At 40.2% G+C, this 24,824-nt stretch overlaps 1 protein-coding gene across 1 annotated transcript in view; it reads right to left on the bottom strand.

Annotated features, from left to right (window-relative positions):
• The window catches only part of CFDP1 (craniofacial development protein 1), a 126,309-nt gene extending 102,825 nt beyond the window's left edge, over window positions 1-23,484 (bottom strand). The window contains exons 1-4 of the mRNA XM_004753987.3: window positions 23,271-23,484; window positions 13,285-13,402; window positions 11,582-11,801; window positions 11,134-11,261 (exon numbers count right to left, since the gene is read on the bottom strand). Coding sequence (XP_004754044.2) covers window positions 11,134-11,261; window positions 11,582-11,801; window positions 13,285-13,402; window positions 23,271-23,334 — 530 coding nt within the window. The 5' untranslated portion in view covers window positions 23,335-23,484. The remainder of the gene's footprint in view (window positions 1-11,133; window positions 11,262-11,581; window positions 11,802-13,284; window positions 13,403-23,270) is intronic.
• Window positions 23,485-24,824: the final 1,340 nt, after the last annotated feature.

Raw genomic sequence — 24,824 nt, forward strand, 5'->3', positions numbered from 1 at the left:
TGATTAAGTGTCTGCCTTCCGCTCAGGTCATGATCCCAGGTCGTGGGATCAAGTCCTGCATCAGGCTCCCTGATTGGTGGAGAGTCTGCTTCTCTCTTTCCCTCTGCTTCTCGCCCTACCTGATCTGTCAAATAAATAAATAAAATCTTTAAAAAATAAAAAAAAAAAAAAGGTTAAAAAAAAAAAACCCAACAACAAAACTGAGTCCTAAAGGTTCAGACAATGCCTGAGATTTCAACTAAAGAGAGAACAAGTGTTTAATGCCTGCTTAGTCTTGCCAAGTCAACAAAAACATCTGAAGAATTTTGTTTAAGTTCCAGTCTATCTGCAGGAGGGTCCAAGATTAAGGTCACTGTACTGTGAGCGGTCAGCCAAGGTCCTCCGGAATAAACTGGTCAAGAACAACTGCAGGTGAATCGGATAAACTCCATCTTCGCAGGATGTAAGTCTCTGTCTCTTCTCTCCTTCCAACCAGGCTTCTGGGGAGCAGAAGCAATTTTTCTTCACACCTACACTATGTCACCTATCAAGTGGCACAGAATAAGAGTCTGAGAGTTCTGTATTGAGAACCTTCACTAGGAAACACTGGCAAGTTTATCTTGAGCGATGACTTAAAACACCACCACCTTTTGTTACTCCCATATCCATGGTCTTACAATGGTCAGTATTATTCAGAGGATCAAATGGAAATTGCTGAACCTCTAAAATCTGGTCTCACTCTTTCCCGGGCTTAATTTGTGTGTCTTTCTACTCTCCCCAATGACCTTCTCAGTAATGAGAGCCAAGAGTAAAAAATAAGAGGGAGAATATACACCACAGATTAGACCATCACTCCGCAAATACATACTCCTTCCCTTGAACCACAAAGAAACTTGTCTAACTTACTGATGTTGAGCTTAGGTACATGTTTCAATGGTCAATGAGATGGGAGCTGATCTGACAGGAAAAGCAGCTTTAATGCTGGTGCTGTTTCACCTGCCCCTTCAGTTCCTCCCCTTTGCCTCTTAAGAATACGCCTCAAATACCAGCAGGTCCAAGACGGCCGAAGGACACACACTGAAGATCTGAATCCAGCAAGCAGCCTGGAGCAAAACGCAGACTGGCTGAACCCCAGACACCCGGAAACACACGGACAGCAAACAAATGCTTACTGCTGTATCCCAGAGGTTTGGAATGGCTTGTCGCATAGCATTTCTGTAGCAATGGCAGACACATTTACCTTCCATGAACAAAAAATCAGAAATCTAAGGGGCTAAGTTACTAAGATCAGTAGGAGTGGCACTGCATAACTTCGGAGACCCGCTGATAAAAAGTGACACAGCTCTCACCACCTGCTCCCTCCAGAGTGCAACTCTGACACACGAAGCCTGGCTACTCCGGATCCACCATGCTACACAGAACACCTGGGAAGGCCACAGAGAAAGAGATGCCCGAGGAGCCTGTTCCAGTCCAGGCCCGAGAGGTGGGAGCAAGAAAGCCTTCAAGGTGGCTCCACACCCAGCTACTAACTCCAGCTGCATAAGAGACCCCAAGCAAGAGCTGCTGGAGCCCAGCTACCCTCCACAACTATGGAAAATGACAAGAACACAATTGTTTAAAGCCACTACATTCTGGAGCAATTCCCTTCACAGATGACCAGAATAAATCCACATCCAAACATAAAGCTTAAGGCAGAGTCCTAGTCTACTGGACTAGAAAGAGGTACTTTAAATCTCCTCGCCCTAGGTGGAGTCTGGGGCAGACCTGAGATGGCTCATGAAAAACAAGTGGACGCCTGCACTTAGAAATGACAGTTTGAACACAGACTTTATTCTCTACTCCTTACTAAAACCCTACAAAATAGTGGTAAATAAATTTACAAAGGCAAAACCACATAAGGATACGGAGAAGAGATATAACAGAGAAAATATGCCAATCGAGTTCTCTGAAGGTAAAAAGTAAACAGACAAGTAGAAATTGGCTTTGGTTTTTGTTTTCTCTAATCTAAGTCTGTAGCCATATGGAATGGCCAATAACAAGCCAATCTATACCACAGTATTCTACAAAGGCTCAGTAAATTGAGATACCAGGAACCTTTGAAGGGAGAGGAAATGAGCAGGGCTAAAAATCAGTTGAAAGTTAATCTTGGGAGCAACTAAGTCCAGATCACCTTCTCCAACCCCATACCATAGGCTACTGTCCCCCACCCAACCCAGCAAACTCATTACTCCTTGGAGAAAATAAAAACCTCGGAAATTCGAAACTCACAAGGCAGGGCTGAAGTCTCATTCTGAAAACAAGGTAATTAAATGAAAATCTATTTATTCACTCTTCCTTTTTGCACAACAACCTCAAAAGCTATGTGTTTCAGATGGCTGAGTTAGTTACGAGATGGAGTGCTACCCAACCTGTGTAGGACTTTGCATCAGTAAGAAATAAATAGGCAGAGCTGACCCTCGAACAATGTGGGGTTTAGGGGCACCAACTCCCCGCACAGTTGAAAATCTGCGTTTAAGTTTAGACTTCCCCAAAACTTAACTACTAGTAGCCTACTGCTGATAGAAAACCTTACTGGTAACATAAACAAATGATTTAACACATATTTTGCATATGTATTTTACACTGTATTCTTACAATAAAGGTAAAGAAAAAATACTGAGAAAATCATAGAAGAGAAAATGGATTTACAGTACAGCAAAAAAATCCGTATACAAGTGGACCCATGTAGTTCAAACCCATGTTGTTCAAGGGTCAACAGTATTGTGTTATGCTACTGAGTTTCTGGGTTTGTTGCCACAGCGTGGCCTAGCATAACTTTACTATTGTATCTATTTATTAGGAATTTCAGAAGAAGAGAAAATACAGAAGAGGTTGTCAACAAAAAAAATTTCCTAGAAGGATAACTTCTCACAAAAAGAGCCACAGAATACGTGACGTGGCAAGTTTTAAGATTCATTGTAGTGGGCGCCTGGGTGGCTCAGTGGGTTAAGCCGCTGCCTTCGGCTCAGGTCATGATCTCAGGGTCCTGGGATCGAGTCCCGCATCGGGCTCTATGCTCAGCAGGGAGCCTGCTTCCTCCTCTCTCTCTGCCTGCCTCTCTGCCTACTTGTGATCTCTCTCTGTCAAATAATAAATAAATAAATAAATAATCTTAAAAAAAAAAAAAAAAGATTCATTGTAGTATCACTGTAAAATGTTAGACTATTCATGATAAGAGAAGATAAAGATCAAGTGGGTCAAGGTATAAGGAAAGTAAAAGAAGCCTGTATGCATCTTCTGTTTAGTTTATCTATTTTACCGCAGGACTGACAACGCTCCTGCAGCAGCCAAGCAGAGCAATTCGGTGAACATTTTCTAAAAAGCACCCGAGAGGGCGCCTGGTGGCTCAGTGGGCTAAGCTGCGGCTCAGGTCATGATCCCAGGGTCCTGGGATCGAGCTCCGCATCGGGTTCTCTGCTCAGCAGGGAGCCTGCTTCCTCCTCTCTCTCTCTCTCTCTCTGTCTGCCTCTCTGCCTACTTGTGATCTCTGTCAAATAAATAAATGAAATCGTAAAAAAAAAAAAAAAAAAAGCACCCGAGATCCAGGCATTGCATTGTGTGTCGATTTTAAAAATAAAAATATATGCACAGTCTCTGCCCTTCAGGGGCTCGGGGTCCATGAGGACAGCAAACCATGAAATAAGTTATGACAACACGATATATAGTAATTACCACAAAGAAGGCATGAAATGAGTACAGCCTATGGGAGTATCCCTGTTAACTTCTCAATGCCAAAGTCCTATCCACAGTCACAAAGAAATGACATCTATAAACTGCTGTTTCTCTCAGGGACCTTGGGAATCAATATAAAGTAACACAAGCAGACTTTTAGTCTTCATTAATATATGACTGGAAGAATTCCATTTTGAACAAGCAATAAGAAGAGATTCAGCTCTCAAAATATCTTCAAGGAGGAGAACAGTTCAGTAACAGACCACTTCTAATAGATAAGAGGGAACCCTGATAGGAAAGACCCACTATTAGCAATAGTTAGTTCAAGTGTTATCAGCAGAAATGTCATTTTAACTTCATTTCACTTACTTAGAACTTCCTGAAAATTCTTTATTTAGGCAGAAACTTTCCATGACTGGCCTCTTCCGAAAGGCGATTCACTCAGGAAAGTCTGAGCCAACTGGCTCAGCTGGTTATCAGAAGGGTAAAAAATACTATTTTTCCTCATTCCCAAAGGTTAACAAGCTACACGTTTTTCAGAAGGAAAAAAAAAATAAAACCAAAAAGATAAAAATTCAAAGCTTAACAATTAAAACATAATTAGAAAAAACTAAAAGACTAATTTTGTGCCAACACTACCTTATGCTTGTACTTACAAATTCAGATGGGGATTACAAGAGTAGGCTTATGAAAACATGTGTTGGTGCACCTGGGTGGCTCAGTGGGTTAAGCCTCGGCCTTTGGCTCAGGTCATGATCTTAGGGTCCTGAGATCAAGCCCTCCTCCATCAGGCTCTCTGCTCAGCAGGGAGCCTGCTTCCCCCCCTCTCTCTGCCTACTTGTGATCTCTCTCTATCAAATAGATAAATAAATCTTTTAAAAAAAGAAAAAAGAAAAATCCTGCCAGCATGCCAATTAACAGGGTTTTATTTTCTTTTTCTTTCTTTTTTTTTTTTTTTAAAGATTTTTATTTATTTAATTGAGAGAGAGAGAGATCACAAGTAGGCAGAGAGGCAGACAGAGAGAGAGGGGGAAGAAGGCTCTCTGCTGAGCAAGAGAGCCTGATGTGGGGCTCGATCCCAGGACCCCAGGATCATGACCTGAGCCGAAAGCAGAGACTTAACCCACTGATCCACCCAGGCGCCCCTACAGGGTTTTATTTTCTTTAGGAGGAAGAATTTATAGAGAACATTTGTTTATTGTGTTATTTATCTCAGTAATGTATGTTTTCTAAAGTAATAAGCTCGTATTTCTTTTGAATATAAAATATATATGTGTGAGAATGTGTATATTTGTAGGGGGAAGAAAGGTGCTTCCCTGAGCGTAGTTCTTTGGGTTGCTTTTTTTTTATAGACATGGTGCTGCCCAATTCTGACAAACGACAGAAATAGCAGGCTCCTAAACACCCATCCAGTACTTAAAATTACCATCCACTTGTTTTATAAAATGAAATATGAAATTTGTGCCATTAATATAAATATTAATACAGCCACAAAATTTATTTATCAGGAAATTTAATGATTTCTTCTAACAGATATTCACTAGCTTTTCTCACTCTCTCTGTTGGGCTGATGGTAAAATTGTAATAAATCTTTCTTGGGTATCCTATATGACATATGGGAAGTAATACAAGCCAAGAAAGATTTCTAAAAACTTTAAATATGTATTTCTAATGGCATATCACACACTTCCTGCATTATTTTGTAGGATTTCCAAACTATTAAAGGCTTCCTGTCAGTGTTCTGCTACCCCCTACTGGACAACTAAATAGTTTCAGTGTGATTTCTGGCAGCAAAATAACATTACTAATTCACATCACCAGGAATTACCTAATGGATCCCCAAAATGATTGATTATCAGAGAAATGGTGTCTTTGCGATGGAGAATTCTGAAAGGTATTGCCTAAGTGGTCTAACTTATCACCACCAATATTGAGTGTTACTGATGTCATGTACTGAGGAAGACCAAACATCAACAACGTATTTGTCTAGGTGACTAATCTTAAGTTAGTCATGTGGAAACTACGCAAAATTCTAAACTGAGGACCATCCTACAAAACAAATGGGCTCCTAAAAACATACAGCTAACCCCTGAAAAAGCAGCAGTTAGGGGCACTGCCATCTGTCCACCCCACAGTTGAAAATCTATGTGTAACTTTAACTCTCCCAAAACTTAACTAGTAATAGCCTACTGTTACCGATAACATAAACTGTCAAATAACACATTTTGTTTATGTACTACAAGCTATATTCTTATAATACAGTAAGCTATATGAAATAAAATGTGATTAAGAATATTGTAAGAAAAATACATTTATGGTACTGCATTGTATCGAAAAAATATCTACATTTAAGTGCACTTGTGCAGTTCAAACCGGTGTTGTTCAAGGGTTAACTGTGTATGTCAGTGTCATGAAATACTTAAAATGAAAGGCTTTAGAAAGGAACTTAACAAGAAAAGACTAAAAAGACTAAATGCGAGAGTGTAATTTTACACTGGATGTTGGACTGAACAAGTAAAACAAGTTATATAAAGAATAGTACTGAAATAACTTAAAAATTTTGAATAGAATCACAACTAGAACTACTTAAAATATGGGCTACAAAACTAGTTGTTACTGGTCCAAAACAAGATGGGTACAGAAAATTTAAGTTAGTATTTGCAAATTTGTTTAGCAATTTGACAATGTCACGACAGTCAAGACATGAAGGTGGACTCACTGTGTTAACGAGAACATAGACCAATTCGGGTACTGTCAAACTGGCCAGCTGGTCACATGTGACATAGCGTATTAGTCATGTGCAGTGAGACATAATGCATATGATAGTTTAGGGTTATTTTATCAAAACCCAAAAATGTGACAAAATGCAATGATTTTTTTAAAATGTAACCATTATTTTTATAAATTATTTTTACAATCACTTTAGTTGTTAACCAAGTGTGACTTTTTAAATTCATATTAACCGTTAACCAAGTATGACTTTTTAACTTTACAGTTTAAACTAAGTTAAAGAAAGTAAAATTGGTATTATTTTCTTATTCCTAATGTACTGATAGCAAAAAGAGCCTCACTGTATATTTCTATAAAGAAAACACATCTTCTGGGCGCCTGGGTGGCTCAGTGGGTTAAGCCGCTGCCTTCGGCTCAGGTCATGATCTCAGGGTCCTGGGATCAAGTCCCGCATCGGGCTCTCTGCTCAGCGGGAGCCCGCTTCCCTCTCTCTCTCTGCCTGCCTCTCCGTCTACTTGTGATTTCTCTCTGTCAAATAAATAAAATCTAAAAAAAAAAAAAAAAAAAAAAAAAAAACACATCTTCTGAATGCAACAGCAGTGGCAAACCATGTGATGATACTGAGAAGTAATTCCAAAGAAACAAAGGCCAACTGAACTCAAACTGCTTTTACTTCATGAGCCCTCACAGTTTGCTTGTTGACCATTCAGTGCTAAAATCATAGTGAGTCAGTGAGTTCTTTGCAAATGTTTTTGCTAATGGAGCAAGGAATTCATCAAAACTTCAGTGGCATTTACATACAAAACACAAAGAAATTCTAAATCAAAAGACTTCTTTGAAGGAAGGAGTACTGATCTAAAAAGCCAACAGAAAGAGATGTAAGATTCCAAAAATTAATGTTAGTGTATTGTAGTCTTCTGAGAAAGAAGCATTTTTGGTTGCTAACTAAAAAGAATAAGCCACTGCCAAGATATTAGTAAAAGACTCTATCAATGATGTCTGCTTGGAAAGCTTGGAGAATATGTAACAAAGAAGGTGATTCAAGTGCAGTATTCCAGGGATGCCCCAGCTTGAAGTCCTCAGAATCTGGCTTACAACAGTAAAAGCAATAATCAGATTAGCAGAATGTTTTCTCAATGTGATTAAAGAATGCCAGGTTATTATTAACATAAAAATTAACATATGTGTGATTTAAACATGACAGTGATATGAAGGATTCTTTTATTGATTTCTGGCTGACAGACATAATTGACACCGATCTCTAAAACAAAACTAGAATTACATTGTCAACAAATGTAATCTGAAGTTTAAGTGTATGCAAGAGTATGTTCTAACAGCACAGGTGCAAGACAGAAAAACAGATTAGATTAAGGAGCCAGCGCTAGAACATAGATTAAGACACTGCTTACCGAGGAAAAATCTTGCTGCCAAAACAAACAACCCCACTGTTCCTAGTACAGTAATAAAAACTGTAAATTATGTAAGACTAATGCATTACATTTTTCAATGACTGTCTCTATTGTGTGACAAGCTGAAAGCTGATCATAAACGTACACACGTTACTTTGCATGCTGAGGTACCACGGTTATGTAAGGGGAAAATGCTAAGAATGATGAGCTTTCAAATAAACATAGTGTCTTTATTTTTTTTACTTTTTTTTTTTTTTTAAAGATTTTATTTATTTATTTGCCAGAGAGAGAAATCACAGCAGGCGGGACAGGGGGGGGTGGTGAGCAGACTCCCCGCTGAGCAGGGAGCCCGATGCGGGGCTCCAACCCAGGACCCTGAGATCACGACCTGAGCCGAAGGCAGAGGCTTAACCCACTGAGCCATCCAGGCACCCCAACTTAGTGTCTTTTAAAAAAAAAAAAAACCAGTTGGGTTTCCAATTTTAACGGTCTTAATTAAACAGTAAAACTTGGTTTATTTGTCTGATCTTGGTATTTTTAATAATCTTAAGAGTACTTTCATGCAATAAAATATTTCAACATGTTCTTCAGTAGTAAATAAATTACCAGGGTAAAAATGAAAGCTAGAAGGCTGGAGAAACAGAGCTTCTACAGATAAACATGTTTCACTGAGAGGCACCTAGGTGGCTCAGTGGGTTAAGCCTCTGCCTTTGGCTCAGGTCATGATCAGGGTCCTGGGATGGAACCCTGCTATCTGCTCCACAGGGAGCCTGCTCCACCCTCTCTCTCTCTGCCTGCCTCTCTGCCTACTTGTGATCTCTCTATCTCTCTGTCAAATAAATAAATAAAATCTTAAAAAAAAAATGTTTCAGTGAATGTTTTGAATTCCACTTCCTATCACAAGACTATCTACACACAGGGGAATGCTTGCATACAGAATTCCTTATTTCCACTGAACTCTAACTTAATTACAACTTGACAGAATAAACTGATGAAACTGGCTACTGATGAAGTATTGAAGATGAACTTTGAAAATACAGTATCACTGACTTCATTTTATATAAAAGTAAAAATAAAAATCCTGAACTTACTGAAACAGCTTAAAAATCTTTATTTCCGTCTTCATGAAAATATCTCTGTGAGATGGGTTTATGACAAATGTTATTTAAAAAAAAGAAAAGAAAAGAAAACCAACACAGAAATAATTTCCATGTACAGTACCCTCCAGTAGTACTGTCATGTACCCAACTAGAAGCAGTAAATTAACAAGAAAGAAAGGAGTTATTTCGTCACATTAAAAACCAAATACAGGGGCACCTGGGTGGCTCAGTGGGTTAAAGCCTCTGCCTTCGGCTCAGGTCATGGTCCCAGGGTCCTGGGATAGAGCCCCAAGTGGGGCTCTCTGCTCTGCAGGGAGCCTGCTTCCTCTCCTCTCTCTCTGCCTGCCTCTCTGCCTACTTGTGATCTCTCTCTCTCTCTCTCTCTCTGTCAAATGAATAAAATCTTTAAAAAAAAAAACAAACAAAAACTAAATGTACACAGCATTTATTCAAAGTGTGCATCTAGATGTTAAGTATTGAGAATTGATTTTTTTTTAAAGATTTCATTTATTTATCTGACAGAGAGACAGAGATCACAAGTAGGCAAAGAGGCAGGCAGAGAGAGAGGGGAAGGCAGGCTCCCTGTCAAGCAGAGAGCCCGATGGGGGGCTCGACCCCAGGACCCTGAGATCATGACCGGAGCTGAAGGTAGTGGCCTAACCCACTGAGCCACCCAGGTGCTTGGAGAATTGATATTTTACTCTTAGTCTGTTTCAATTATAGAATGTAAAGGTATAAATATAACAGTGATTTCCTATACTAATTATTTATACTCACGCTCTCGGTAAACAGCATGTGTAACTATACAAATCTTTTCCTATTCCTATTTGATGATCATTTTGACTGTTTTATTGAAATGTCAGTTAATGTCTATTGAATCTCATTGTTAAAAATCTGAGCTTGTATTTTCTACAACTTTTCAATTTAGTTTTCTAGCTATTCCTTTTTATTGTGTCTTACAAAAGTATTGGTCTGCAACAGGTTGAAATTTTAAAATCAGCCTCCTTCACCACAGATGTACATTATACATCTGTGGTGATTACACATATAATCTACATTAATGTGAAATTTATACATATAATCTACATTAATGTGAAATTTACTAGATGTGACAGCTGCATTGTATCATAAAGGAGAATGCCCTTTGTTCTTAGGGAACTGCTAACATATTTAAGAGTGAAGTGTCATGATGTCTACAAGCAATTCTCAAATGGTTCAGGCAAGACAAAAAGAGAAATACAGACCTAGACAGAGAAAGAGGCAATCAGTAATGTGTATAATAAGTATATGGGTGATCACTGTAAAACTAACTCTGGCAACATTTCTGGGTATATTTCAGAAGAAAAACTTGGGGAGAAAAAAATTAAAAAATAAAGTTTTGCTCCATAACCTTTATAAAACTAATAATGTCAAATTCTTTACACCAACATTTATATTAGATGAAATAACTGAATAGATACTATTTTTAAAATATAACTTTGGACGCAAATTCTATTTTCAGAGAGCATACAGGTCTACTTAATTACTGCCAAGGAAAATAAATGTGACCACCTATAAAATTACTGACTGGTACCTTAGCTGTTCTCATTTAGCTCTAAATTATAGATCTGCTGTTTTCAAGTAATAAAAGTTAAATAAACAGGGAAAAGGAAATTCTAGGTATGTGGCTCTCAGCTAGAAAAGCCAGGAGGTTATTAGGATTCTACCATTTTTTTAAAGTGGTAACAAACCTATAAATCAATTTAAAAAATAGCATCAAGATCAGGAAATCATACAGGAACTGAATTTCTCTCCTAGTATTTTCAATTTTTACCTGATTTCAGGTGCCTCAGTGGGGCTCAGACTTCACAGGTAAGAAAAGTAATAAAGGGAAAAATGACTCAGCCAAAGTCACAAATCATGACAACAAGAGGAACCGAACATTTAACTCTTATATTTTCTTGTTTCTGTTCGGCTAAATACTTCATGATACCCACAAGTACACCACCATATGTGAAAGGACCTTTCCTCCCATGGTCCCTGATAACTCATGAAGCCACCGTTCTCCTGGAGTGAAAGAGAGAGCGCTTCCCAAATATTACGAGGATACGGTGCAATGAGGACAGATGTCCAACACCATTTAATACGATGTGGTTTTATTTTTAATTTAAATTTTTTTTAATTTTGAAAAGAACTAGTTCTGAAGTTTGTGAAGGTAACCTTACCTGACTTCTTCACCAGCAAAATCAAACACCTTAGTGATTTTAACTTTTTCAGCTTCTTTCGGTTTCTCAAGCTCCTCAGCTCTGACCAACAATTTACTTGAACTTGTCTCTTCAGTATTCTCTCCTCTCTACAAAATAGGTAAGAAATGCAATCAGTTTCACATAAAGATGAAACGTAAGAGAACCTTTCCACCATTCTATTACGGCTATTCTTAAATGTTTCATCTCTAAATAGTTTAAGACCTATCAGAAATTTATTTGATTAAAAAGGCTTATTTTTTCTACAATAGGGAATGCTTTGCTTTTCACATGCAAGAGTTATTATCAAAACGGATCTGGTTTGATTTCTGCTGTAAGCACTGAATCTCATTTTGGAAATAAAAACGTCTATCTGGGGAACGTAGGGTACTTCTGGGGAAGCTTACATCTCATTCAGTTATCAACTTACCTTAACTTGTGTACTTGTGGGCCCTTCAGGTTTGGGTCCCACATCACTGAGGAAGCTGGCCCACAGCTCGTCTTCCTTCTTCCTCCTCGCGGCCTCCGAGCCCAGGCCTTCTTCCTGCGCTGCAGCTGCATCTCCCTCCTCACTGCTACTTTCCTCCGACTCCTCGTGGGCATCCTCCTCTTCTTCGTCTTCTAATGAGAGGCCACCTTGTTTTCTCTTCCTAATCACCAATGGTCACAAGAAAAAGGAGAGACAAGACAGATCAAGCAAAATGATTTCAGTTATCCCTTCCTCAATTCCAAACATAACTCTGCAAACCTGAGAAAACTTTAAAATCCGGGGACTACTGATTAACACCCACCCTAGGGGGAAGCAAGGCGGGTAAGCTGAGATTCTGTGGAAAAAAACAAGAACTGAGCTCTCACAGTTAGCAACTTCCCCCAAACACTTAGAATCAAAATGCAGTGTTCTACTTCCAAGTTAGGATCAGCTATTTTCACCAAGAAAACGCCCAAAAATCACCTCACTGAATCTGTCCAGAAAGTGTGTTCCAAGAATATATACCCCAATTGGAGAAGACTTCTAATAACGAAAGCCTTAAATTTATTTGCAGTTTCTTCCTAGAGTTCTCAGGGAAGAGGGGTGGGAAACCCATCTTTTTCTCCCATTTTCTGAAAATTTGACAGCTGGACTACAGAAAAACTCAAGGACAAAAGAACTGGGCCCAAGACCTAAAAGAGTAAATTGTTTCTTAGCCTATTTTGATTTCAAGTGAATCATCTAATACCTGAAATTCTTTTTTTTCCTTTTTTATAAACTATAACCTGTTTTTTGGCTTCAATGACCAGAAAGAAACACTAATCAAGGAGAGGTAACAGATTTCTACGGAAGCTTTTCATATCTGAGCAAAATAACCTGTCAGAATTTTCATAATTGCGGAGGGGGGAAGGGCTGTAATTCAGTACCAGGCCTGTGGAAGGTAATTTGCTAATCTTTATGAAAAATTTTTTTACTACAGATTAACTCCGGAAAATAATTCTACTTCTACAAATCTGATTTACAGATGTACTTGTACCTGTATACAAAGCCGTAACAAAGAATATTCACTGCAGTCTTGTTTGTGGTAGTAAAGACAGGTATAATCTCAATGGTCCTCAGTAAGGGAATACTTACAAAATGCAAGGTGGACCCATATAATGTAACATTATGCAGTCACTAGAAAGAGTAAGGTACAGCTAAATGTACTGGCACAGTACACATCTCCAAGATGCGAAACAACGAAAATGAGAAAATGAGAAACTGTAAATAGAGGATGCCACTCTTTGTTCTGGAGGGGTTTTTTGTTTGTTTTTTTAAGGAGTAGGAAATACATGCCTACCCACACACACAAGCTGTCTCTGACAACATAGTTCTTCTGAGGCAAAGAAAGCAACAAGGATACGAGGGTACCCATTTTTGCAGTAATTGAGTTTTTAATTTTTACCAAGTATACGTGATACCTATTGATTTTTTTTTAATTAAAACTCAAAAACTTTTAAAGCTTCCCCGAGACTGAGAATTTAATCCTAAGATGTCACCAAACATTTCCCTTGAATAGACAAAGGTAAGAAGCCCCTGTAGGAAGAACTCATGAGACCAATCCCAGCCATCTGGATACTGTGACAGTAGCCCCTGACTTCTAAGGGCCTTGAGGGCAGAATCACCTGGCCGGAATGCTCTGGGCCTTTCTTTTTTTCCCTTTGGTTTCCTGTGTCTGCTCTTCATCATCCACTTCATCTTCCTTCACTAATTCATTTACATCATCTTCACTATACTCTCCACCTGCAATCACATAATAGAGTGGTCAGACATATGGGAATAAAGGTTTTCACATCAAGACAAAACATTTTCTTTCATTAAAAATCAAGTCTAGTACTTTCCTCTATTCTCTAAAATATCATTTTCTTAAGGAAGTCTTCCCATCCCTGAAGACTAGGCTAAGGTCCCCTATTCTAGGCTTCCGTGACAGGCCAAATTATCCTTCATAAATGTACCCACTTATATTTAATGTTTGCAATTTCTGCTATGCTCTACATACCACGAGGACATGGATCTTGTTTAAGTATGTGCTGAATGAATGAATAGAAACTGCAACTGTACAACTAAACTGTTCAAAGAAATTAACGTTCCCACTGTATCTTGGATATCTTTCAAAAGTAATCAAAAGAGACCTTGACAAAAAAGAGGCCTAAAGACTTCCAGTTAGACACAGCAGAAAGAACAAACGTGTCTAGTTCCCATCTTCAAAAACTAACAGTCAGGGGTCCCCAACAAGAGGGGGTCACCTGGATGACCAGGAAAAGCACACCCTGTGGACACCAGTCAATAAATCCCGTCCACATGAAGATTCAACTGGATTTTTTCTATTTTACTTCATGTAGCCTTTTATTTGAAGTATAACATCCACACTGAAGAACACACAAGTCTACTGTACTGCTCAATGAAATTACACAAAGTGAACACACTTGTATAACCAGGCCCAGCTCAAGAACCAGAACATGAACCAGCATCCCAGAAGGCCCCTCAGCATCCCTGGAATGCCCCGTTCCAGGCATCAGCCACTCACCCATCCAAGAGCCATCCTAACTCCAAATACCAGAGATCAGCTTTGCCTCTCTTTGACCCTTAAACAAACAGAAGTCTACAAAATGCACACTCAAGTGTCTGGATTTTTTCACTCAACAATCTCTGTTGGTCACCCATACTGTTTGTTGTAGCTCTAGTTTATTCACTCCCATTCCGAAACAGTGTGTCATTGCGTGACACTGTGTGTTTATCCATTCTTCTGCTGATGAACAATAAGGCTGTTTCCAGTGTGGGGCTATTACAAATAGTACTGTTTTGAATATTCCTGTACATCCAATCAGCTTCTAAATATTTCACTCACAATCAATCAAGGGCCACCAAACACTTGAGGAAAGCCTCCAAAATGAAAGGCAAGACTGAAAACAAAAAAGGAATTCAGGAGAAACAGAACTTTAAAAAACCCAACAAAACCCTTTATAATTCTGGTACCTATGTGGCTCAGTGGGCTAAGCTTCTGCCTTCAGCTCGGGTTATGATCTCGGGGTCCTAGGACTGAGCCCAGAGTCAGGCTCTCTGCTCGAGCAGGGACCCTGCTTCCCCCAACCCCTCTGCCTGCCTCTCTGCCTACTTGTGATCTCTCTCTCCCTGTCAAATAAATAAATAAATAAAAATCTTCTAAAAAAACAAAAAACAAAAAACCTTTATAATTAATATCCTCAAAGCGGGTCCCTGGGTGGTCCAGTTGGTTAAGGGTCTGTCTTCAGCTCAGGTCAAGATCCCAGCATCCTGGGATCAAGTACAGCATTGAGCAACCTGCTCAGCGGGGAGCCCGCTTCTTCCTCTCTCTGCCTGCCTCTCTGCCTACTTGAGATCTCCCTGTCTAATGAATAAATAAATTAAATTTTTAAAGAAAAACCTTAAATTTTAAAAAAATTTCTTGAAAAGTACAAATATGATGGCAGAGATTTTTAAAAAGAACAAAGCTGATAAGAAGGAGCCAGTCATGTGAAAATACTCAGAATACACATTCAAGGCTGAATACCACACACCAAGTGGTAAGTGAAAGTGTTTCCTGAACAAAGGACTGAGTTCCAGGCTAAGATGGCAGTCTGAAGACATAAATGTCATTCCACTTCCCCTGAAACCCCAGTAAAATCATTACAGCAAAAAGACTTAAAAAGCACAAACCTACAAGCTAAGTAGAAACGTAGCTGCATTGTACTAGTTTATATTTGCAAAAAGCAACACAGGAAGGATAAACAAAATACTAATGAAAATAGATACTTTATAAGGGTCAGGGTCAAACAAAGTCAGGGGTAGAAGCAAGAATTCTCTGTGTTTATCTTTCCGAAGAATTTTGAAAAGCCCTTAAATTAAGAACAGTTTAAATAAACAAATACTTGAATAAATGTTTGAAGCAATAACAAAACTGACAAGGGAAGGTTTTATTCCAAAGACTTCAGAAACAGTATTTTGACTATACACCCTTAGCAAGACGCACTGTAATGACAAAACAAACAAACAAATAAAAAATCCTATTCTGTGTAGTAATATTGATTTTGTTTTTTCTTTTTAATTTTATTTACTCATTTGAAAGAGAGAAAGAGCATGGTGGGGGGGCAGAGGGAAAGAGAAGCAGACTACTCCCCACTGAACAGGAAGCCCAATGATTAGGGCTCCATCCCAGGACCCTGAGATCATGACTTGAGGGGAAGGCAGATGCTTACCCGGCTGAGCCACCCAGGCACCGAATGTTGGTATTTTGAAACTATTTCCTTTATATAATAGGCTAAAGCAAGTAAGTATTATGTTTATGTCAGGGATCCAGATCTTCAAAGCAAGAGAAATAACCCACGATTATAAAAATCAAAGAAATCTGATGAATATTCAAATGTTAAAACTGAACTAAAATATCAATGTGAGAGGCGCCTGGCTGGCTCAGTAGGTGGAGCAGGCAACTCCTGACCTCAGGGTTGTAAATTCAAGCAACATGCTGCATGTAAAGATTACTTAAAATTCAAATCTTTAAGAAAAAAAAAGTATCAATATGAACTCTCTTTTTAAGATAAATATTTTCTAGTTCTGTTCACTGAAATGGCATAGAAACAATGTCACTTTGGTAGCAATGGGCATCTGTTCAGAGTCCAGATTATATACCTTGATATGATTCACGATGAAAAGGGCTCCCAGCTAATTTCAGGTCTGAGGGAAGGAAAGCATAAGGTGAAACTGGGACATCTTGCTCTGTCAGAAAGCAAGGAAGCTATTTAAGAATAAAGGGTCACATTAAAAGGATATAGATCCAGCCCGAAAGAACTCCTAGTGGCCAAAAGTGATGACTTGGGCATTAAAAGGAGTAACTGTTAGTAGACTAAAACACACTGAATCAATAAAATCTGTAAATCCTTTATGTTGTTCTTTAAAAAAGACAAAAAATACATTGTACAGGGGTGCCTGGATGGCTCAGTTTGTTAAGTATCTACCTTTTTCTCGGGTCATGATCCCAGGGGTTCTGGGATTGAGCCCCGTGTTTGGCTCCCTGCTCGGCAGAGTCTACTTCTCCCTTTCTCTCTGCCCATCCCACAGCTTGTACATGCGCGCGCGCTCTCTCTCTCAAATAAATAAGTAATTTTAAAAAACATTTTAATAAGGTTTTTTACTTATCTGACAGAGGGAGATAACAAGTAGGCAGAGAGGCAGGCAGAGAGAGAGAGGAGGAAGCAGGCTCCCTGCTGAGCAGAGAGCCCAATCCCAGGACCCTGGGATCATGACTTGAGCAAGGGCAGAGGCTTTAACCCGCTAAGCCACCCAGGCGCCCCAATTTAAAAATCTTTAAAAAATAAGTTTATACTGGGGCGCCTGGGTGGCTCAGTGGGTTAAAGCCTCTGCCTTCGGCTCAGGTTATGATCCCAGAGTCCTGGGATGGAGCCCTGCATCAGCAGGGAGCCTGCTTCCCCCTTTCTGTCTCTGCCTGCCTCTCTGCTACTTGTGATCTGTCAAATAAATAAGTAAAATCTTTTTAAAAAAATTTTAAAAACTAGTTTATACTACTTAAAGCTACTATTAAAATTATTCCCTCGTTTGAAAGTTAATAATTAAAGAAGATGAATCAAATATTTATCCTGTCCCAACTGAAGAGAGAAAGCAATACTTTACAGAAGAATATCAACTAATAAATGTAGAAAAACCAAAGAATTAGAAAAATATCACTTTTCACACTGTAATGATAGTAATTTAGGCAAGAATTATTGAAATGGCCTCAAAAAATGAAGTTTTAACCATTAAGTATATTACAACACAAAATACTTCAGTTCCAAGGGAAGAAACAATTACACAATAGAGGGGTCAGGCTCTCATCCCCTGAATCCAGTGGTCATAACCATGGGAACCAACCTGGGATTGTAGATCTTTCAATGTTAGACATTATGAAACACACAGTCATCTATAAGTTATTCTAGCCAAAAATATTTCATCTGAATCTACGAAGCATCTAGATCTAACTTCCAAAATTTTCAGAGCTTCAGAATTGCAGAAAATTCAAAGGACAAAGGAATAACCTAAAATACCCAGGAGGGAGCGGTAAGGCAAATCCGGAAGGTGAGACATTCTGCACGGGAAGGTGAGACATTCTGCAGGACATACTGCCTGATCTCTTAAGCAAATCAGTGTCATCACAGAGCATGCTAGATTAAAACACATTTAAAAGATGGGACAACTAGATGATATGGTAGCCCTGAATCTCACTGTGATTTGGATAAAGAAGCTACAGTTTATTTTGGGTCAAGTGGGAAAATCTGAATAAAATCTGTATACAGGATGAGTCCAAAGTTTACTGAAATGAACAGGGAGAGACTGCTCACTGAAAAGAGCAGGTTATAAAGTAACATGAAAAAGTATGATTTCAAATTGGGGTTAAAATACAAATATCTATACCTGGGTGTAGAAAAGATCAGAGTTCACTACAGGATTCTCTAAAGGATTAATATTGATAATTCATTGGATTATCCGTGGGAATGCAATGATTCTGTTTTTTTATGCTTAACTGTCCAAATCTTCTCATTTTCTACAAAGGGGATTTCCACATTTCTACAAACGGGATTATCCGTGGGAATGCAATGATTCTGTATTTTTATGCTTAACTGTCTGAATCTTCTCATTTTCTACAAAGCTCACACACTACATATAAGGTTATTTTTCCCCAAAAAAATGGGTAAATATTGCAAACAGTTCAGCCAAGGAGAAAAATATGGCTCTGATCTTACATATGTAAAAAATGCTTAAATCCACTGATAAGAGATAAGCAAATTTTAAATGATACGTATGCACAAAATGATCAAATTGCATGCAGTTACTATGACCAAAAAAAAAAAAAAAAAAGAGAGAGAAAGAAGAAGAAGAAGAATAACATCCCTGTAGATAAAAAAGGAACACACAATGAACATGTCTTGTCCAAAGACCCAGAGCTTCTAATCACCTTTTTAGTCCCCCATGGTTAAACATGAGCCAAACAACTACAAGTTACTAAAAATCTGAGAAAGTATCTAATAAAATCAAAATACACAGAGTGACTAAAAAATCACCATGGATAAATAGTTCCTCATATTATGAGGCTAGTATTATCTGATACTAAACAAGACAAGGAAATTACAACTACAGATAAACATCCCTCAAAAACAGATACAAAAATTCTCAACAAATTACGAGCAAACAAAATTCAACAATGTACAAAAAGGCTGTATTTATTTATTTGGGGGGTAGTGCGGGCAAGCAGTAGTAGAAGCAGAGGGGGGCGGAGGGGGAGCGAGAGGGGGAGAGAATCTCAAGCAGACTCCATGCTAACTGTGCAGCTCCATTCAGGGCTGGATCTCACAACCCTGAGATCATGACCTAAGCTGAAATCAAGAGTTGGACACTTAACCAACTAAGCCACCCAGGCACCCCACAATGTATAAAAAGAATAATACATCATGATCCAACAAGTTTTATCCCAAAACTAAAAGGCTGTTCAAAATTTATAAATCAATTTTTAATTTTTTATCAAAATTTAAAAATCCCAAACACTGTAATTCACTATATTAACACGAAGAAAAATCACACATAATCCTACCAACAGATGGAAGAAAAGCATTTGACAAAATTAGCCTCTCAGCAAATCAGGAGTAGAGAGAACTTCTTTAACCTGATAAAATGCCTCCATGAGGAACAGTATACACACACTGCCAGGGTTCAAATCCCAGCTCAGCTACTCTGTAGCTGAATGATTTTGTGCCATTTGCTTAAATTCTCTGTGCCTCAATTTCTTTGTCTGCAAAACGGGAAGAAGAGCACATACTCAGTAGTGTTACATGAGTGAGCTAGTAATGTGTTAGTCATTGTAATGGACTTAAAACATGCAGACACAAAAGGCATCTGTAACCCATAGTTAATATGGGTTTCACTAAATAGTGAAACACTGATAATCTCCTCTACAATTGGGAACAAGACAAGGATGTCTGCTCTCACCACATTCAACATCATACTGGAAGTCTTATCAAGATCAGTAAAGCAAACAAAAGAAACAAAAGGCATACCTATTGGAAAAGAAGAAATGAAACTGCTTTTTTTTTCCCCCAAGACTTTATTTATTTATTTGACAGACAGAGATCACAAGTAGGCAGGGGGGGGCAGGCTCCCTGCTGAGCAGAGAGTCTGATGTGGGGCTCCATCCCAGGACCCTGAGATCATGACCTGAGCCAAAGGCAGAGGCTTTAACCCACTGAGCCACCCAGGTGCCCCAAAACTGTTTCTATTCAGATATCATGGTCTATGTTTTATTTGGGGGCGGGCCTTGCAACTGTTAATTTTGGTGATGGTCACTCAGCTCTGGTATTTATCAAAACTGATAGAACAGTACACTGAAAAGAAGAAATTTTACTATACATAAGCTAAACATCAAAAAATTTAAATTAGTATCAGTACCCACAGAGCAATAAGATACTTCACTATGAAATGAGAACATGAGCTATAAAAAATGACTAGGGAAGAAAAAAGTTATTCAAATTTAAAAATATGAAAGGAGGAAAAAATACAAGAGTTTAAGATAACTGAGAATTCTTCCACTGAGTGGAAAAAAAATTAAGAGTTAGAAAAAAAAAAAAAGAGTTAGAAAATATGGGGCACCTGGGTGGGCTCAGTCATTAAGCATCTACCTTCAGCTCAGGTCATGATTCTAGGGTCCTTGGGATTGAGGCCCGCCCGCATCTGGCACTCTGCTCAGCAGGAACCCTGTTTCTCCCTCTCCTACTCCCCCTGCATGTGTTCCCTCTCTCTGTCTCTCTGTCAAATAAATAAACAAAATCTTAAAAAAAAAAAAAAAAAGAGAGAGAGAGAAAATAGGAGATAAAATTAGAGGGCCAGTCCAGAAGATCTAAAATAAGAGTCAGTATCTGAATAATGTTTCCAGAAAAATAACAGAAAACGAAGAAAGGAAATTACCCCCCCCCCCAAAAAAAATTCCAGAAGCCAAGAACTATGGATGAAAACTGACTTACCACAGTACATCATTGAGAAATATCAGAAAAAACAGGAATAAAGAGAAGATTCTATCAACTTCCAAACACAAACAGGTCTTATATAAATGAACAGAAATCAGCAAAACAGACTTCTTAATTGAAACACTGGAAGCTAGCAAGTAATAAAACAACACCCTTAACATTCTGATGGAAAGCTATCATTACCATTACCATATCATTATAAAGCCTAGAATAATTATTACAAAACACAGAATTCTATAGCAGACAAAGTATCAGGTATGCCCTGGGGTCACATAATTACTTTTAGAAATACTATTTTGACACCTTGAATGTCTATTATACATCTTCTATCCTCAAGTACTTGATAATTTATTCTCATTTTGGTGGAACATACCAAGAAAAAAAAGATAACACAAGATCCAAGAAATGGAATCCAACAGAAAAGGGAGATAAATGAACACCCAGAGTGGTGATGGGGACAGAAGATCCTAGGTTTAAAAGCGATAAAACCGGGACGCCTGGGTGGCTCAGTTGGTTAAGCGGCTGCATTCGGTTCAGGTCATGGTCCCAGCATCCTGGGATGGAGTCCCACATCTGCCTCCTTGTTCAGCAGGGAGCCTGCTTCTCTCACTGCCTCTGTCTCCCTGTGCTCACTCTCTCTCTCACAAATAAATAAAATCTTTAAAAAATAAATAAAATTTTAAAAAGTGATAAAACCAAGGCAAATCAGAGGTCAGAATGCAAAGGTGGACTTCAAGATGAAAAATAAATGATTCTTTAATCAACCTGATTGCCTTGGGAGACGATTTATAAAATTCTGAGAGTTTAGGGTCAAATTATCATTAAGGTCATGGACAACTACGCAACAGCAAAATGACAATTATTAATTCGACACAGTAGAGTAGGAAAGCAATCAGAGTATACACCACATGGTTCAGACCTGAATGTGGTGTTCAGTTATTACAAAAAAGTAAACAGGGACTACTGGTCTCACCAAGATTGGGGCATAGGAATAATAGTAGGCTGGGGAGTTGGGGAGGGCCTGAAGGTGTAAGGGTGTGTGTGTTAGGAATGATCTGGATGACCTAGGAGGGTATTAAAATAAGACCTATCAAGCATGGGTTAAGTCAACACAAAACGAAAATAGATTAAAAAGTGGATAAAAAAAGTAGATAAAAAAGATTAAAAACTGGAAAGCAGCTTCTCCTCAGGAGGAATGAACAGAGATGCAGAGTGATGGGAACTGTTAGTTTTCAAATAAAGGCTTTTGAGCCTTCTTTTAAAAAAAAGATTAATTTATTTTAGAGATGGAAGGAGGGGCAGAATCTTAAGCAGGCTCCACCCCTACCAGGGAGCCCAACCTTGGCTCAATCTCACCACCCTGAGATCACCACCTGAGCCAAAATCAAGAGTCCCACCCTCAACAGACTAAGCCACCCAGGCGCCCCTGACTATGTTTAAGTATAGGTATGCACAACTTTGATTAAAGTGAAAACTAGTTTACAAGGCGCCTGGGTGGCTCAGGTGGTTAAGCGACTGCCTTCGGCTCAGGTCATGATCCTGGAGTCCCAGGATGGAGTCCCACATCGGGCTCCCTGCTGGGCAGGGAGTCCGCTTCTCCCACTGACCTCTTTCCTCTCATGCTCTTTCATTCTCTCCCAAATAAATTAATAAAATCTTTAAAACAAACGAAAACTAGTTTTCAAATAACCACTTTGGCCATGACCCTAAGACCAATGCTGATGGACAGGAATGGAAACGTAATCGGGGAAACCAGTTGGGAAGCGAGGGCTGATCCTCTTGAAGAATAATGGCAGTTCAGTTAACAGTGAGATTGGCGAGGAAGCGGTCAGAAACCCATTTCCCACGTAGACATAAGAGAACCTACTGACTGCTTGAACCAGAAGACAGAAAGGAAGGATGAATGATGGGTTTGGGGTTTTTTTTTCTCTCCCTGACCGACTGTGTCGATAGATACTTTAAATGACATGGAAGTGTGGGGAAGGCGTAGGTTTGAGTGACAAGATTTATTCTGGACCCCTTAAGTTTCTATCTCTCTATCAGAGAGAGAGACCTGAAAAAAGAGAAACAGGTATATGTCGCAAAGAGACAAAATGCACCATCAGACGAACTTTCCAATATCCATGCGAGGGCAAAAAGTGGAGCGATCTCCGACGCGGTGCTAGCCAGCAAGTCCCTCGGGACGGACGGTCTGCCGATCACGCCCAACGCTCCCACGGCCTCGCAGTAGACGGGAGCGCCGTGCAGTCGGTCCGCGTACCGACCGACGCCGACTGCATGCCCAGCGGCGGGCCGCGTTCACGTGCGGGTTCCCGCGCGCCGAGAGGGGGCGGCGGCCCGAGGCAGGCCCCGGGCGGCGGCGGCGCGAGATTCCCCCGCGCATACGTCTCGGCCCGCGGCGACCGCGCGGACGGAGCAGGCGAGCGAGGAAACGGGGCTTGCGCGGCACGGTCGCTCGAGACCCGTGCGGCCGGGGCGGCCGGGGCCACCGGGACCACCGGGGCCACCGGGCCACGCGCGGCCGGCAAAGCGCGCCTCACGTGAAGCGCGGGGCGGAGCAAACCTCCTCTCGCCTCAGCCGAATCGCTCACCCGACGGCACGTAGTCTTCGTCCTCCTCTGAGGTAGAGAAGTCTTCAGAGTCGAACTCCTCCATGTCGCTGCCGCGCGGGGCGGGCGGAGCCACAAGGACTTCAGCAGCTGTCCCGAACGGCAAAGCTCTAGGGAGAGACCCTAGAGCTTCAGCGGGGGCGGTGGCGGCGGGGGTGGGCTCCCCCCAACCCCGCAACGTGTGCGCATGCGCAGAGAGTGCTACGTAGTCCAAACGCGACATTTCCGGGGCCAATGCCTCGTGCTTGACGGTACTGTAGTGGTTGACAGAGCACGGGCTCTGCGCTGCAGCGATGCATGCTGGAACTTGTAGTCTTGTAGTATTCAGCACCGTCCCGTCGCTCTGATTTAATAAATGCGCTTAAACAGGATTACGTGTCTTTGGGCACAGGTTGGTATTTTCGAATTCGCTTACTTGCTTAAACTTATGGTAACCCCCAAATCAATATTCGTCGTGCTCTCTGGGATTATTCGCGGACATGCGCAGACGGTGAAGCTCTTGAGTCCACCGCCGCTGCGATGCACTGAGGTTGCACCAAGCAGATACAAGGTGCTTTCTTGCTTCATCTCTCCTGCTGTAAATAATTGTCCTTTTCGCAGTCTATTTAGGGGCACATTTTGTGCTTTTGGGTGGTGATTTCGCTGTTTAAAATGACCCCCAAGCGTAGTGGTGAAGCCCTGCCTAGCGCTCCTAAGCCCAAGAAGGCTGTGATGTGCCTTATGGAGAAAATACGCGTGTTAGATAAGCTTCGTTCAGGCATGAGCTGTAGTGCTGTTGGCCGTGAGTTCAATGTTAATGAATCAACAATCCGCTACATCAAGAAAAAGGAAAAGGATATTCGCCGATCTGTGCCTGAGGCTGCCCCATAAAGTACTAAAATAACGTCTATAGTGCATGAGGAAGCAATGGAGAAGATGGAAAAGCGGCTAAGTTTATGGATTCATGAGGTGACAACTGATTTAAAAAAAAAAAAAAAAAAGGTGTGGTAGACAGCATTGTCGTGAGGCTGAAAGCCAAAGAAATTTATGGTCCTGTTACCCAGGGCCAGAAACATGTTAAACCTTCCTCCGCTAGCGCTGGCTGGCTTGCCGGTTTCAAACGGCGGTATGGTGTGAACAATGGGAAACTTGCAGGGGAGGCAAGTTCTGCAGATGAGGAGGCTGCGGAAGAATTTAAGAAATACTTGGTGAGTGTTATACAAGAGAAAGGATATGTGGAAGAGCAGATTTTCAACGCTGATGAGACTGGCTTATTTTACAAGGACTTTGGCAAAAGAACCTATGTAACTCAAATGGCCTGCAAAGCCCCTGGCTTTAAACCATTCCAAGACTATGCAACCTTGCTGTTGTGCGCCAAGCCAAGAGCGACTTCAAGTGCAAACCCCTGATGGTATACAGAGCCCAGAACCCACCAGCATGGACAGGGAAAAGCGTGAACCATATGCTGGTCCACTGGAGGTGGAACAGAAAAGCATGGATGACATCTGATTGGTTCCACAACTGCTTCATACCGGAAGTTGAATGCTATCTCCAGGG

Source organism: Mustela putorius, unplaced genomic scaffold (assembly GCF_011764305.1).
Source record: "Mustela putorius furo isolate JIRA1106 unplaced genomic scaffold, ASM1176430v1.1 tig00000174_pilon_pilon_pilon, whole genome shotgun sequence".
NCBI classification, from domain to species: domain Eukaryota; kingdom Metazoa; phylum Chordata; class Mammalia; order Carnivora; family Mustelidae; genus Mustela; species Mustela putorius.